The sequence below is a fragment of the Phasianus colchicus genome, chromosome 1 (genome assembly GCF_987193195.1).
Source record: "Phasianus colchicus chromosome 1, bPhaCol1.hap1.1, whole genome shotgun sequence".
In the NCBI taxonomy this organism is placed as follows: domain Eukaryota; kingdom Metazoa; phylum Chordata; class Aves; order Galliformes; family Phasianidae; genus Phasianus; species Phasianus colchicus.
This window is the reverse complement of record NC_143436.1, coordinates 38,763,555-38,780,198: the sequence shown is the minus strand read 5'-3', so window position 1 is coordinate 38,780,198 and position 16,644 is coordinate 38,763,555. Positions and strand designations below refer to the sequence as shown.

The following is a 16,644-nucleotide window of genomic DNA, read 5'->3' as shown; positions in this document are numbered from 1 at the left end:
AAATACACAGTGTTTCAAATGCTGGATTGCAGGGGAAAGACTGATTGTGGGAAATATATTACAAGTTGCCAACCTTTTTGTTCCAAAAATCTTTGGAGAGGTGATCAGTGTTGTCATGTATTGGTTGTACAATTGTCTTTACTGTGCCTACTGTATCTGTTTGAGTGAAGTTGTTTTCCTATTGATAGATCATATTTCCTGCTTAAGTAATTCATTTGGATGTTTTTCTTTCTGTTTGGGTTATCTTATTGGGCAGAAAGATCACACTCATGGTTAGGAAAGGTCATGTGAAAGGAAAATAAGCAGAGCTATTGCTTTCTTTTTGTTCTCTGGCACAGATATGTTTACTCCGGGAACGGGGACAAAAGAGGGTTTTTTTGTCTAGTCCAGTTATAAATTCTCATGTTGGCTCTTCCTTGCAGGAATTCTTTATGGCACAATGACCTTAGAGCTTGGGGGAACGGTCAACATTACCTGTGAAAAAACTGGCTACAGTGCAACCATTGAATTCAAACTAAAGGTTAGTAAATGCTATGAGTGGACATGAGAATGAGCATTCTAATATTAAAATGTGTATATTATCATACCATAGATACAATCTAGCAATTGGTGATGAGAGGGAAAAAAAAAAAAAAAGGAAGAGGAAAGAAACATGGGACAATACAATTCCTTTTTTATTTAATGTTTTCTTCTGGGTCCAAAATTCTTGACCAAAACTTACAGCTCTGTCTTAATCTCTGCTTATAAGGATGCTTCCATTGTAGTGCTTGCATATTGCCAGTTGTGTGAATCTTACAAACAACTTAGCTGGAGAGGTAACAAGAGGAAGCAACAATCTGTCTCATTTCCAACAGTGGCATCTGTATGTGTTTGAGAAAGTGTGCAAGAACAGGGATTAGTGATCTAATCAGCAACTCAAGTATTTTCTATCTTGCTGAGAGTATATATATCCCATGGAGATTTTTCATTCTCTGAAAACTTTTGAGTGTCTTTTTAAACTTCTTGAAGAAGAACTCAAACTCAGGCTCCCCTCTTCTATCCTGCATGAAAATTAAGTTGTTCATGGCACGTCAAACAAAGGTAACAGAAGGCTTTTAGCTAACATTCAGATCAGTTTAATGTCCAGCATTATGAGCAGTTATGTGTACTATCTTTTGCAGCTGTCTTTGCTATAGAAACACTCACCAGATGTAAAGACTAAACAAAGGTTTCTCAATTATGTATAATTGGCTGGCTCTTCTGAAAATGTTCCTGCTGTTTTTGAGACAAACTGATTTAAAGCTAAACAGTCATTAGGGAAAAGCGTGCATGTGGAGAGAAACTAAGATTGTAGGGGGAAATTAAAAGTTAGGAAGCTATATCAATTGAACTTTCGCCTCTTCAACTCATGGGATACATGTGTAGACTATCAAAAAGGCTGAAGAAAATTTCTTGCTGTCATTTTTCTTGTTGTTTTTGCAAGAGTTAATCTCTATTAACAGAGTCCTTGGCAAAGTGGTGAGATTAGTAATAGCGAATGGCAATTTCTGTCAAGATATCGTCATATAACTTGCATATCATCATGTTTTTACGTTATTTGCCCTCGTCAGATTTCTTAGCCAATCCTAATAATTTTGATCAGCAAAGCTTTTGAGAAAATACAGAGAACAATTTAGTTATGGCATTATTAGGCAGAAGTTGTAATATTGAAAGCATTCAGGGCTGTTTACATTGAATTTCATAAATGCATTTTATTTCATAACACTCAACATATGTGCAAATATTTTTTGTTATTAAAATAAATATGAAAGCATTTCTTTTTATTTTGCAGCCATTTTTAGGTAACAATGACAGTGTTAATCAAATATCAGGGAAAATTAAGCTTGGCAAAGAAGTTCTGGCTATTTTGGAGGGCCACTGGGTAAGTAATGAGTATTGAGTAAATTCTGAGTTAAAAGAGATGGAAATAGCACCTAGTTACAAAAAAGGCTCATAAAGAACATGAGTTGAGTGAATGCCACCTTTGGTGAAGTGTCCTTTTGTAGTTAAACAGTCCTCAAGAATAACTTTAGAGTCAACGTACTGTTACTGTTGAGTATGTTTGAGTAGTTCCTGATAAGAATACTGTTAGCTTTGTAAAATGTTCTACTATACATATTAATACTTGGAGGAATTGTTGAGGCACCAGGATGAAACACTTACATTTGTTTGAGTTCTGATGATGCTGGCACCGTTGTTTGACAGCAATGGTCCCATTTCCTCTCTACTCTGAGTTAGAACCAGCACAGAATGCAGAAATTGAATTTTGAAATTAGTATATGCAATTACTCTTGTCTGCAAATCTGAAATATTTTTTTTTATAAAAATAGTACTCTTTCAGTTCGCATTATTTTTTGCACTCTGTGTGGTTATTACAGTTAGGATCACTAAATTATGTATGTTACAGGACAGTGAAGTTACTATTAGGGACAAGAAGACCGATGTTTCGGAGACGTTCTGGAACCCAACTTCTGATATCAAGCAGCGTAGATTACCTAGATACACTGTGAAGTTTGAAGAGCAAGATGACTTTGAGTCAGAGAAGTAAGTGCTCTTTAGAAGCACGTATAATTATTCTGACAAAATAGAACTTGTTATCTTCTTCAAATTACGATATTAGCCAGCCAGTAGCTGATGGTTTTGTTACTTCCTGTGTTTGCTGATACTGACCTGTATAGCAAGAAAGTAGTGCTGTTCAATACAGGCTCACTACTTAGAAGCCTTACGACCTCTACTAAGCCTATAATTAGAGAAATGTTCTCAATTATTTTTGTAACCAGATTGTTAACTCTTGATATTGCTTGTTTGTCAGGCTTTGGCAACAAGTGACTAAAGCAATAAATAATAAAGACCAAACAGAAGCTACTCAAGAGAAATATGTTCTGGAGGAAGCTCAGAGAAAGAGTGCCAAAGAGAGGAAACTTAAGGGTGAAGAGTGGACGTGCAAGCTGTTCGATCAGGATTCAGTCACGGGAGAATGGCACTACAGATACGCCGAGTGAGTGCTGGAATGCTTATAACGAAAATGCTTGTTGAAGTGGCTCTGAGCCTCCTGCTGTGCTTTCGAGAGCAAAAGCTGAGTTCAAACTGGTGAAGTTTGCAATGCTACTTGATACTCCAATTCATGTGTTTTAACCAAAATGTGTAATTTTGTAGCTGAATTGGTATAGCAGGTGACTATATGTAATTTTAAAAAGGCAGGGATTACTACAGCAGGTAACTATGTTTCAAGGACTTATTTCAATGGACTTTGTTTTTTTTTTTTTTCCTATTTCTGGTTATAGCTTCCACAGATTGGAATGCATTGTATTTTGTGTCCATGAAGTTTTATGATTTGAGTGTGTGCCACAGAAGTGTTACTGTATGTTAGAAAGCAGTCTGTGGTGTCAGTTGTCATTGGAAGGAATTATTGATTCTTTTTATGAATGTGAGGCCACCTCACCACGTGGTCTGCATGAAGAGCAGAATATTTTATGCTACTGTGAAAAATGCATTCAGTGAACTGCAGCATTTGTTAAGGTGTCTAAATTAGATACCTGGATTGTAGTTTTGAGAGACCTTTGGGAAAGGGAAGACTTGTTCTTATCCAGTTGCCTTAGATAGCATTTAAATCAAGCCACGTTAAGCTCAGATGTAAATGCAGGTTTATGTTCACAACATCCAAAACAGCTGCAAATGTTTTTAAAAAGACACAAGAAGAATGAAAGAAAATCCATGCTTAATCTGCACTCATTAAAGCTGTGCTTTAATGATCTTTAATTAATGATTAATAATGATCTTCATGCAACTGACTTGAGATTTCTGTCATGGATAGGCTGTGCTTCATGGGAATGTCTGTCTTTACCTTTGGCAACTTACCATTCTCTAATGAGCTATGTCTTTTGCTTGATATTTTTCATTTTATGTCAATTTGTATTTGGAAAAACACTCAAAAATCTGAACAAGCAATTTGTATGTTGCTCATTACTGCCTCTTGAAACCATTGCAGGTTACCATCAGCCACTTTGGAATGAAAGTAGTTCTGAGGCAACTGGATCTCACGGCTTTTCAGGCTACAGGTGGACATTTGGATCACTTTTTCAGTGTCTGACTTCTACACAGGGAGAAAGATTGTTAGCCTGTACATACGGAATAGTTTCTGAGCAATAAAATGTTATTTAAATTCTATGATATTAATCATTTGTGTTCATTTTGTTTAGTACCAGGCCATGGGACCCTTTGAATGATATGATTCAGTTTGAAAAAGATGGCACAATCCAAACAAAAGTTCGGCATCGGACACCAATGGTATGTTCTAGTTTTGTTTAAAGGTGCAGCAAGCTGCAGGGATTCATGTTTATTGTGTTATGTGTATGAAGGTCCTCAAAGCATGGGGAGGGTTAAAGAATACCATTGGTACCTTGTGAAAATGTAGATTACCCAGTCCATGGTCTTTCACTTCTGTGATGCATCCTGGGCGGTAGAGATGACTTAATTGACTGAGAATATAAAATAATGCCAACTTGAGTTCAGCAGTTTAACACAGTTCTCCCTTAAATGGGAAGGTGCACAAACTTTGGATTGCTTTTATGTCAAAAATCTTGATTTGGAATTCTGTGAGATATTATGCTTTTAACTGTTACTGACAGTATGTGCTGCTTTGCTACAGTTCTGGTGCTGTGGAAGTAATTCATATGGTTTTCAATTGTAGGTTAGCGTTCCAAAAATCAAGCGAAAAACAACCAGCCAGAAAAAAGGGGAGTGTGGTTTCTCATCCCCTGAGCCTGATAATCAGGATTCCTCTGGAAGTGAAGGTAGGAGAAGATATGTTTACATTCAAACCTAAGAAATTTACTTAAGCAGAATTCTTTCAAAATTTCAAAATGTTTTCATTACAAAGTAAGACATATTTTAGATAGCACTTCAGTATGAAGCATGTTCTGGTGTCTCTATTGAGTATGTGGAAACAGATTTTTGTTGTTGAGACTGTCTGCAAAAATTAAACAATACCTTGAGAATTTTAAGATACTCTTAAAGCTTAACTTGCTTTCCTTCTGTGCTGCAGTAACTTTGTAGTAAAACTTTAGTTTTCAATAGAAACTCACTTAGAAAACTTCCTCCTTGGTTTTGCAAGCTTGTCTTTACTACTTTGTTCCATTTTGGATTAGGGACTTCCTTCTGTGAATTACACCCATCTTTTCTATTTTTGTAGCGCAACTTATGAAGCATAATACAAGAATAAGGAAAAAGGGGGCAGACCTTGGTGAACTGCAGAGTGCCATTGAATCTATAAAGGAAACACAAGAAGACATTAAGAGGTAGTACTAAATATAAAATGGTCTAAAATGACTAAGAGAATACTGATTGCCTGGCTGTTTTGGAGGCTTGTGTATATCTTTCTCCTTTTAATGCCATGATGTCTTTGAAGAACTGGGAAAATTAGGTCAACTATCCTTCTAAGTGTTAATTACTTATCAATATTACATAATTTTCCTCAAAGCTTGTGTTCTGTGGGGAGCCCCAACAAACTAGAAATGTCAGATTGTCTGAATGGTGATTTATGAGAGATTATTCTGTGTCTTACAGGGACATAATGGCTCTACGAAATCGAGTCACTTCTAATTCCCCACCTGTGGACAACCAGTTTTTGCAGCTGAAGCACTATATCTTCATTTTACTCTTGGTTCTGCTACAGCTTATTATCAATTTCTTGTTCAAATAGGAAGTGTGAACAAGAGCCTTTCTGAACTGGAATGATCAAACTCTTACCGGGGACCATATTTTAAGTTGGACTTTAAATGATGCAATATTATCTAAAAGAGCCTTGTAGCAACAACTTGCAGAATTTTTTGCCTCAGAGTCCGTGGTTCAGAATCATCCTCCCGTCTACCCAGTTGAAGTAAGAATCGTGTAAGTGCCAGTACACTCTTGCTCCTGGTGTGTGCCTCTGTCTCAGACATACAGCATCAGCCTTGTGTTTTATATTACGTCACACGCTGTACTGATGAATCTTCACCACAGAATAGATAAATTCGAAATTCAGAGGTCAGGCACTGTAGGTTGAACCTGATTCCTGTTTTGGTAGTGTAATAAACAAGCAGACTTTGTTACATTTAAACTTACAATTTTTGTAACAAAGTAACTTTTAAAGCAACCAGGCTTACCAATTTGTTTTTGTTTTTGTTTTTGTTTATTTTTGTTTTTTGTTTTTTGTTTTTTTTTAAATGGTGTTGGGTGTTTGGATGTGAACTTTTATTTAAGGTCAAATTAATACATTATTATACAAAGGTCATGACTGTTAGGAACTGGCAAGTACAAAGCTGAAGTCTCTGGGAATTCTGCAATTTATGTCCCTGATTTGTTTTGGAGGTGTGACAGTTTTTGTCCTGAATTACTGCAGTGGCTTATAAGCCAATCTTTTTTTTTAAAAAAAATTATTTTATAGTTTTAAAACTTGAGGTTTTTCACAAAAACATTCCTGCATCTACTGTACAGAGCACGTTTTTAATAGCGCAGCACCTGGAAAAGTACTGTGTTTGTACACTCACACTCATGAACTGCAAATGCTGAGGTTTTAGGGTTTGTTTTTTAAGTCTTGATAAATCTGAAAGTCCTGAATTTATATTGGAGTATGACTGCGTCTCAGTAAGAAGGCAGACTACCGATGCCAGGACTCTTTCTTATTTCAGAAACAAAATGTGAAGATGAAAAAGTTACACTTAGTATATAGCATGAGTTGAGCTTTCCAAAGGAGAAACTGTGTGGAACATAATTTGGCCAGTCAGCAGATCATCTGCAAATGAGAATGCGTGTTTACAAGGGAAATGGCTTCAAAAATGGTGGGATGGCTATCAAAACAAAAATAAGAACAAACGATAGTGAAATGCTGTTTGTTACATTCATGGTGTATATATACTACCTAACTGAATATTCAGTGCACCTATTCATTATCTGCAGCCATACCAATTTATGTGAACTTTAAATTTCAAGTTAAAACCAGGTTTGTAGCATTTTGTTGGAAGAACAGCATGCATGTACAGAACATACAGAATTTCAGCTGAAAAAGTGGTACCAATGTTTATCTGGTGAATTCCTTCTGGCAATCAAGCCTTTCCATGTACATGTATCAAGTCAAAAAGTAGCCGTAGTGTTGTAAAGCTACTTTCAGCAACCCAGATAAGACAGCAGGAAGACGGGAGACACAAAGTATAGCCAAGTTTGTTTTCAGTGGGTCCTCTCAGAAATCAAATGGAAAGTTTAGAGCTGCCATGGCCTTGGGCAGCCTCAATAACTCTTCAAGTGATCTCACATTTTGTTCTGCATCAGTCTTGTTCAGCATTTGGTGAAAATTCTATTTACTTAGTCAAGTTCATTTGTTCCCGTGGCTGACATCTTCACAGCACTTCACTTTCTATTTCATCTTACCCCTTCTTTGGATCTCAGCTGTGTGAAAGTTCATTGCTTAAGCAGTCACTTCAGCTTATTTCTTACAGCTTTGTACTAGCATAGCTTGTTCTGGAATCAGTTTTTGGAATGTGGACTCTATTTGTCTACAACTGATGAGGAGGAATTTGAGAATATAGGAAGTTCCTTACCATTAGGTTTTGCGTCCCTAAGTTAAGTCTGTAACAGAAACTGAAGTTGTTTGCCATATATAAAATGACTTAAAAAAAGCAGAATACTATAGTATTAATTTAATCTACTCGGCATGGAATTGGGCCATTTGTTACAGTGCTCAAATGTCAAAGCTTCATCTGTCATAACGATCCATTACAGGTTCCTATGCATACTCCATGTGTGGGAGTAATATAAAAGGAAGTGAGTGAGGTAAAAATAAAATCAGAATTTGAGCAATAACTTTAATCCCCTAAAATAGCTCTGCTAAATTTGTGGTGCTGAAAACTCTTGACTGACAGTTACAAGCTTTTTATCTGCCTTGTAAATGGAAATGTCCTTCTGCTCTTTTATTTTGATTTTAATCCTTCTATTTAAGATCAGTCACTAACACAGACTGGATGTATTTTTACATTCACTGTTCATGGATTTGACCCAGCTATCTGGCTGGCAGCACAGTGTCGGGCAACATCAGACTAAACAAATGTTCCATATCTGAAATTCAGGTTCAGCTCAAGGCAAGTCAGAGTTGAATGGAGTGAGCCAAAATGCCTATGCTTATGTTTCTTTTCAACTTATTTTTAGAGGTTACTTCTGTTGTAAAAGTGGTCTTAGTCGTGGTCCAGGAAAGTAAAGGATATGTGATGAAACTTTTAAAAAGTAAAACTGCAGATTCTGCTTGATAGAACGACTGGATTTCTTAAATTTCTAGAAAGTACATCAGAGTCCAGCATTTTGCTGGATGATGTTCCCCAGTGCGAACAGGACGGCATCGTTTCTTGCTTGATACTTGCAGTACAGCTGCCCGGGGCCTGGTGTGTGAGGGCTTTTCCGTGGCGCATCACAATTGTCTGCTTACCCACGACGTGTGGCTGATCTTGAATATGAAGTATGTAATGCTGAGCTCTGTGTGAGTTACGGAACGGGCTGTACAGCTTGCAGATGTGTGAGAGCTGCAGCTTCCCAGTTTTTATGATTAAACAGCACTTCTTTGTTTTCACATTTGTTTTAAAGATCTCGAGGGGGTGGTTGTTTTTTCTTGTACAGGAAATACCGTCAGAAATTGTTGCCACGTGGTTTTATTGTTTTGTTTTCAAATGCACTCTAAGCCTTTAATTTGCCATTAGGTACAGATTGCCTAGCTAGGTGCCCGTGACCTAGGTTAAAAGAGCAAATGTGAGATGTCACAGGGCACTGTTTCAGCAGCAGATGTCGTGCATTTCACAGGTGGATGTCTTTTAAAGACAAGGCATTGCTTGCTGAGGGCAAAGCCTGCTTTCCCCCCCAGTTTAACCTTGTCAAGAAATTGTCTTATAGGTCTTCCTTCCAAATGGTGTTTTCTCTTTCTTTCCTCTTTGTTTGCCACCCTCCTGTGCCTTTGGGATTTCCTTTATTTTTTATGGGTTTTTTAATTTTTTTTTTTTTTTTTGCCAGACTGGTGTTTATGGAGCAGACTCTGGGTTCGATGTGTAGTGTGTTTTCTTAAGAGGCTGTTACTTCACCGCTGTATATGTAAATAACGGATAACAGGGGTTCTTCTGTACATCTGTAAGTTTTATTGGTTTTTAAGGGTACCCTCCAGTCGCTGAAAACTGAGCGGATGGAAGCTTTGTAAACAGTGCCTTCCCGAGGGGTTTCTTGCTGTTCCCAGACACGGTTCGTCAAGTTTGTGCCATATGTAACACCCGCCCTTTCCTGAAGGCTTGCGTGTTTGAAACTAGCTCCCCTGCTGCGTCCGACCCTCCGGTTACAAATAAAAAACGGAAAATACAGCCTTGACAGCATTTCTTGGGGGAGGGCGGGCAGGGAGGCGGGCTCTCGCCGCTCGGCCTCGCCTCACGACGCACGCGCCCTCTCCCCTCAGCGGGCGGTTGCCATGGCGGCGCGGCCCGGGCTGCAGCAGGAGGCGGCGGCGCTGGCGGGCGCGGTGCGCGGCGCGCTGGGGCCGCGGGGCGGGCGGGCGCTGCTGGTGCGGCCCGACGGCCGGGCGCTGCTGACGCGGGACGGGCTGCGCATGCTGGAGGCGCTCAGCCTGCAGCCGCCCACGGCCAGGTACGGCGGCGGGAGGGCCGGGCCGAGGTGCGGTGGGGGGGGCCGGGCGGGCGGGGCGGCGCCTAACGCTCCGTGTGCCCGCAGGACGATGGCGGCCTGCGCCTGCCGCCACCGAAGCGCGACGGGGGACGGCGCCAAGACGTTCGTGCTGCTGCTGGCCGCCGTGCTGGGCGCGATGCGCGACGGCCCCTCGCGGCGGGCGGCGCGGGCGCTGCCGGCCTTCGAGCGGCGGGTGCTGGAGCGCGCCGTGGCGCGGGGCCTGCGGCCGCACCTCCGCAGCGCCTTCCCCGCGGGCGGGCCGGGGGCGGAGCTGGAGGCGGCGGCGCTGGAGGCGCTGCTGGAGGCTTATCTGCGGGGCAGGCTGGGGCCGGGCGAGCGGCGCGCCGTGGCGCTGCTGGGCTGCGAGCTGTGCGCCCGCTGCGGGGCCCGCCGCCCGCCCGCCCTGCGCCTCCTCTGCGACCGCTTCGCGCAGCTGCACGCCGCCGCCGCCGGGCTGCCCCTCGCCCGCTCCAGGGTCCTGCCCGGCGTCCTGCTCCGCAGGGACTTCGCCGCCTACTGTCCGGCCGGCGGCCGGCTGCGCGCCGTGCTGGTCACCCGCTGCCTGCGGCCCGTGCTCGCGGCGCCCGGCGTGGAGTGCGCGGTGCTCTCCGAGCGGCAGCACCGGGCCGCGCTGCGCTGGTGCGGCGGGAGAACGGAGGCCGTGATGGAGCGCCTGCGGAGCAGCGGCGTGAGGCTGCTGCTGTCCGGCGTGAAGCAGCACGAGGAGGTTATCTACTACGCGAAATTACACGGCGTGTCCGTGGTGGAGTGTTTGTCGTCGGAAGAAGTGGCCCTTATCTCTGAAATCACAGGAATCTCGCCCTATGACCCTGCCGGTGATAGCGTGCAGAGGGAGATCGCAGAGGCTGCAGTGGTGACCTTCTGCCAGCCCCTGCTGCTGGGCTCCCAGCGCTACGCGCACATTGGCTTCAGCAGCGCGGGCGCCTTCCAGCCCCACTGCCTGGTTCTGTGCGCTCCCGTCGATGCCGTTAACGAGCAGCATGCTGCCGCTCTGCACGGGGCCTTCACCATGCTGCTGCAGCTCTTCAGAGAGGTGGGTCAGGAGTGCAGAGCTGAGAGCCAGAATGGTGCCTCAGGTGTTGTGAGCAGGTATTCTCCAGCTACTGAAACGCAGGTCGTGACAGAAAGTATTGCTTGTGGCAGCAGTCAGGTTTCTGAGCATCAGTTGGGAGGCTGCAGGGATGAAACAAGAGCACAAAGTTCAGATCTTGCTTTGCAGGAAAGCGAACATCCTGATTGTATGTCACCGGCCTCAGCTCCTGGCCCACAAAGCAAGGAGCTGAACGTCTGCACCGATGGGACTGACTCGGCAGGGACACACAAAGTGTGTGAGCGTGCAGATGGGATAAACGAAAGCCACCGAAAGCACCCAGCAGTGTGCAGTCACAGGAATTACAGCACTGCTTTAGTCAGCACCGCTACCCTGTGTGAGCACCTAGGTGTCGATAAAGGCCCAGAGAAGGCTGGCTGTGGTGTTACACAGAGTTGTCCCTGCTCCATCCTAGAAGCAGGATCAGTTCTGCCTGTAGGAGGTTACTTTGAAATCCTGTTACATTATTATATTCGGCAGTATGCAAAGCAGGTTCAGCAGTCAGCTGTTACTGTCATATCTAATGTAGTTGCTGATGCTTTGTTAAGTATTCCAAAGGCCTTATATGGAACGGAACGGAACGGCTTTACCAAGTTTTATCTTGAAACTACAGAAGCACTCAGGAAGAATCAGCCCCTGCCTGTGAATGAGAAAGGCTTGGAGTCAGTTTATTGCAAATACCAGCTGGTAACTTCAGTACTTCATTGTGTTACAGAGCTTCTCAATATTGATTTAATCATTGGTGTTAAGCGGCCACTGCAGAAAATTGAGGATAATGATTCGGATGATGATTTCTGAAATTGTAAATAAAAATGTTTTTGATAATGCGTTTCCCTGCATCTTCTTTTCAAGTGGTTTCAAATTTCAGTGCTGGAGGCTGAAAGATCTCTTTTTAGATCCACAGACCTAAGGTGCTTCTTAGAAGTAGAGGAAGAAAGAGGCTGACAGTTGGGATCTGGGTAGATCTACCTCCCTGCAGTGCAGCAGGATGAGGCCTGAAGGAGGCACAGCCTGTGGATACATCCCTGCGGAAGCACCCTGGGCCGGCTGCAGCCTGTGGAGAGGGGCCCATGGTGGGACAGGAGGGCTGGGGGAGCTGCCACTCATGGGGACGTGTGCTGGAACAGTGTGCTCCTGAAGGGTGGGCCCTGCATTAGGGGCTGTGCTGGAGCAGAGCTTGGAGAGCTGCAGCCTGGGAGTGGCCTGGACTGACTGCAGCCCTGCTTCCCTGATCCCCTGCACTGCTTGCAGGGAGGAAACAGTAGAACTGAGGCTGAAGCTGAGTGAAAATGGAAAGTGGGCTGAAGGTGTCATCAGTTTGTTGGTTTTTTGTTGTTATTGTTTTCACTGTCCTACTTTGTTATTAATTGGCAATAAATTAAATTAATCTTCCTCAAGCCAAGTCTGTTTTGTACGTGGCAGTAATTAATGAGCAGGCTCCCTCCCTATCGCCCCATGGTGTTCCCAATTTCTACCCCATCCTGCTGAGGGAGCACCTCCACGTTCACTAAAGAGATTTATTTAAGGAAGAACAGGGGACAGTAATTTGTTCTAGTAGAATCATTTCTGATATGTGCAGAAGAGTGGGTGGACTAAACCTACCCACCAGCTGAGCCCACAGAGCTCCCTGCTCAGACAGGCCTAGTGTTGAGAGCTGCTTGCTGGCATTATTTTATACCATTAGTACATCTGCACAGTTCCACCTTTACTGCAATTTCTTGAACAAGGTTGAGGCAGAAGTATTTCAGTATATGATTGTTGTCATATATTTAAACTGTGTCAGCCTTGTAACTGAGAATCAGAAACTTCATAAATTTGATGAGATACAATTTTCTTTTTTTAATATCAGAAATACAAAGAAGAACTTGAAAGTGAAAATTACATAAAACTTTTTTTTTTTTTTTAACAATTCTTTCATCTGGCACCTGACCCAGCTCTCGAGTCTGACGGCTCTTTGAGTTGAGTGCTGTATTTCATTGACTTCCCTGCTGTTTTCTACTTTGTGAATGATCCATTCCTACTTTTGAACCACAGTTTCCCCAGTTTTTCTAGAGAGTTCCCAAAATGGCATTCTTTTTCCTCAGAGAATGTCAGGAATCGTGTCTTTGCTGTGGTGGGTACATGTTTGGCACGTGGCTGTTTGGTTTCCAGCCTTGGGGTCTGAGCCCGGTGTGAGAGATGCTCCAGGGGGAAAAGCAGAAGAGCGGGATCCCTCCTGGAGCCAACCCTTTCCCAAGGCAGCCTGCTCAGCCTTGGCACCTCTCACTGCTTCTTGGTACCTCCTCCTTCACTGCAATTCTTCATGTAACTATCCCAAATTTCAGAGCTTTCTGTAAACGTAATTCAGTCTTTGACAGCTGACTTGGAGATGATTTTAAGACTGATTTCTTGATGCTGTGGCAAGGACAAATGTCAAGACCCAAGGGGCCCCTGGGTCCCCAGAGAGGTTGTGGATGCCCCATCCCTGGAGGTGTTCAAGACCAGACTGGATGGGGCCCTGGGCAGCCTGGCCTAGTATTCAATGTGGAGGTTGGAGGCCTGCATGTGGCAGGGGAGTTGGAGATTCATGATCCTTGAGGTCCCTTCCAACTCTGGCCATTCTGTGATTCTGTGGGTTGGGAAATTGGTGTTTCAAAGCCACAAGAAGCAGTATGTCCAGAAGTGCACTAAGGTCTATCAACCTTGTGGGTTTTATCTCTGGTAGTATGTCCCAGAGAGTTTTTTTGTTTGTTCTTGAGTGTGGATTTGTCTCCACACAAACTGGAAGGTCTTGAAATACAAGCAAGCACAGAGAGAAATAATGCACAGTAACACCAGATCCACACAGCAGTAGCTCTTGAGAATGGAGGCAAGCAGTTCACCTGATGATGCCATCCATCATTTGGTGCTCTGGGCGGTGGTGGAGTCTCAGCACACTTCTGCGGGTGGCAGTTCCTGTGCTTCTGACAGAGACAGGCTTGTGGGACTGCACCATGACCACCTGCATTCCAGCAGCATTCCTCCATCCCTGCTCCCACTGAGGAACCCCAGTGAAAGTTCCCATTTGGGTGGCTTAGTGATGTCATAAGCCATCAGCTGCATTCATCTGTTCCTATGTTTTAACATGTTGAATATGCCTAAATAGGTTAGCTACAAAGGTGTATTTTTTGTTGCCTTTAAGCCGAAAGCTCTGAGGTTAACTTAAAACAGTACCAAATGTCAATGTGGCATTTATTGTATTGTGCTAACTTGCTATTGTTTCTGTTGTTATCTTTGTAACAGTCTTCCAGAGCCCACAGGTGGGTGATTAATGGTACCACATGAGGAGATTAAGGAAGATTATATTCTTCACACGCATGCATCTCTGTGACTGAGATAGAACTGTATTCACTTCACCCTACTAGATTTGCTTTTTGTCGTATAGCAGATCTGCTATTAACCATAGAAACTTCCTATTTTTTTTTTTAATTGGTAAATTTCTATTAGTATTTAGGTTAATGTGTCTCCTCATATCTCTTTTTTCTTCAGGGTTCTTTTACATCTCAAGCTAGAAACTATTAAAGCAAAGAGATGTTTGCAGTTTAATTTCTTTATGTCGAAGGAATAGGTAAATATTTCTGCCACCATTAAGAATGGGTATCAAGCATGAACTTTGCTTACTATGTCATTTATATCACTATTACTATTAAGACTGAACAAATCAAGCACTAACGTCAAAATTTGTAAACAGCAGCTTTGGAAATGTGTTGGCTGCAATTAACACAATTAAATTTTTGCGGTAGCGTTTTGTGAGGCAGCATTTGTATCCTGTGAATGAAGCTAGAAATAGCCGCTTGGATCTGAGATGATACAGATTGCTTCCCTGTGGGAACATCAAACCAATAATTGCTTTCAGGAATAAGAATTGTAATGTTTGCATTCCCAACCCAAAAATGATAAAAGTAAGTATGTAATACAGTTAATGCATAACAGCTTCTTCTTTATGATGTGATTCAGGGAAGGATGAGACTTCAGAAGCAGTGCTTATGCCTGCAATAGACAGGAAGGCAGGAGGTAAGCGCTGCCCTCTGTTTAAAAACACTTTTGGCAAAAAGAGCAGCAAATAGTTTTCCTACAGAAACCGCTGGTTCAGCAGACAGTTTATTTATCATGAACAGATAAAAGCACTGTTACGCTGAAGCTTTGATTCAGTGCGGGATTAAGGGCACGTCAGAAATACTGCTTCCTGTGCGGCTGCGTTCTAAGCCACCAACAGCAGAACTCACTGTAAGGGATAATATTTCCACTTAAAGTATTTGCAGAATGCGTTGTTTTACAGAACAGAATTTCTCACCTGGTCGTGTTTTGGATTTCCAGTAAAACAATTTAGCACTGCGATCTTCCTTTTCGGAACTATTATGACCTACTTTCAGTGGGTGTCTCCATTTTCCAGAGCAAGCATCTGATCAAATCCTACCGTGAAATGTAAATGCAGAGTGAACACCTGGCAGGGATTTCTCTGGGTATGCAGGAAAAGACAGCTCCAAATGAGAGTTATGTCTGCTGAGATTTCACCTTCGGAATTGATACATGCCTGGCAGTGTGTGTGAGAATTAAATTTAGGCTTTTGAAGCAATGAAAGCCATAGTAGAAACAGCTGGATTGTGTTTGTGAGGCAAATAAACCACACAGAGCCATTTCCTAAAACTAGGAATACTCTGAGACTCTTATTACCGGTATAGTACAGGAATAAACATACAGAATACTTACATAGTGCTGCAGAAAATACAGTGTGTTATCAGCGCTGGCCCTTGTTGTTAGTTTTCAATTAGCGGGGAGCTGTGGGCCCCCGCTGCAGGATGCCTCTGCCCTCCCTGGTGTGCTGGAGGCAGCTCTGTATGGCTGTGGCCTCGATGAAACACTTTTCTGGTGCAGCTGGCTCCACAAAGCCTGTAGCTGCCCTGTGACCAGCGCATTTATAGCTCCCAGAACACAGCGGAGGGCAGCCTATTCAGTTTCTTGATTGATGACTTTGTACATGTGAAACCTTTCTTCATAACTTACACATCTCAAAAGAACGGTTTAGAACTGTGATACTTTAAGGTCAATTCTTGGTAAGAAGTACCGGTACTTGCCATAATGAAAGCCAATTTTCAGCATTTGTAATTCAGCCTGAATAACCCTTTTGGCTGAAATTTCCCCATGCTGTACAAGGAGTGACTGCTTCCTGCTGACACATGGAGAATTTTGGCCGAGCGTTTCAGTTCTTTTGGAAAAGGAGTTAGAAAAGTACTTTGCTTTGCTTTCATTTTGTCTGGTCCTTTATTTGAGCTTCTCTTCCGTCCCCTTGCTGGGAAGACAGTTCTCCTGTTTCTTCTCTGCTGGGAGAGCTGGAAAGAGATATGAGCCAGGTAGCAAAAACATTCTGAACCCAAATCTTTTTGTCCTGGGTCTGATATCAGGTGCTGCTGTGCTGTTTCCTCTCTTGATTTATTTGGGGCTGAAAAATACAAAAGCTGCTCAGTCGTATCCAGGTAGGGTCCTACTGTGCCAAAGTCACGTGCAACATCGTGCAGTTTGCTGCAGTGCTTATCTCTATGAATGAGTTTGGCCATCTTGCATGCTGGCATGTGGGTAAGTGGGGAGGTTTGGAAATTACTGGTGCTTGTAATAATACAGCAAGTGTTGGAAATCAGAATTTGTGGTGCATTCCCTGTAATCTGAGGCATTTTTATCACCCTGTAAAATTAAAGGCACTTTCTAAGCCTTGATGGTTAATAGGAAGTGCTGTCAGCATCTCTATGTCTTAGGACTCCATTCTATTTCAGAAGTTTGCCACCTTAGCTGCTGTCCTAAGTGCTGCAGAAGATATC

General features: G+C 43.0%; 2 protein-coding genes across 15 annotated transcripts in view; both read left to right on the top strand.

Annotated features, from left to right (window-relative positions):
- OSBPL8 (oxysterol binding protein like 8) overlaps positions 1 to 9,383 on the top strand; it is an 81,418-nt gene extending 72,035 nt beyond the window's left edge. For all 14 annotated transcript variants that reach the window (XM_090139053.1, XM_031589678.2, XM_031589676.2 and 11 more), the window contains 8 exons: positions 423 to 520; positions 1,811 to 1,900; positions 2,426 to 2,562; positions 2,831 to 3,016; positions 4,218 to 4,305; positions 4,709 to 4,811; positions 5,210 to 5,315; positions 5,584 to 9,383. In XM_090139053.1, coding sequence (XP_089995179.1) covers positions 423 to 520; positions 1,811 to 1,900; positions 2,426 to 2,562; positions 2,831 to 3,016; positions 4,218 to 4,305; positions 4,709 to 4,811; positions 5,210 to 5,315; positions 5,584 to 5,719 — 944 coding nt within the window. In that variant the 3' untranslated portion in view covers positions 5,720 to 9,383. The remainder of the gene's footprint in view (positions 1 to 422; positions 521 to 1,810; positions 1,901 to 2,425; positions 2,563 to 2,830; positions 3,017 to 4,217; positions 4,306 to 4,708; positions 4,812 to 5,209; positions 5,316 to 5,583) is intronic.
- Positions 9,384 to 9,387: 4 nt separating this feature from the next.
- On the top strand, positions 9,388 to 12,665 carry BBS10 (Bardet-Biedl syndrome 10). The gene is made up of 2 exons (XM_031589687.2): positions 9,388 to 9,663; positions 9,748 to 12,665. The coding sequence occupies exons 1-2, from the start codon at positions 9,488 to 9,490 to the stop codon at positions 11,609 to 11,611; spliced, it is 2,040 nt and encodes a 679-aa protein (XP_031445547.2). The 5' UTR covers positions 9,388 to 9,487; the 3' UTR covers positions 11,612 to 12,665.
- Positions 12,666 to 16,644: the final 3,979 nt, after the last annotated feature.

Coding starts and splice junctions, on each gene's coding strand:
- BBS10 (XM_031589687.2), top strand. CDS start 9,488: ATGGCGGCGCGGCCCGGGCTGCAGCAGGAGGCGGCGGCGCTGGCGGGC. Junction 9,664..9,747: donor CTGCAGCCGCCCACGGCCAG/GTACGGCGGCGG, acceptor GTGTGCCCGCAG/GACGATGGCGGCCTGCGCCT.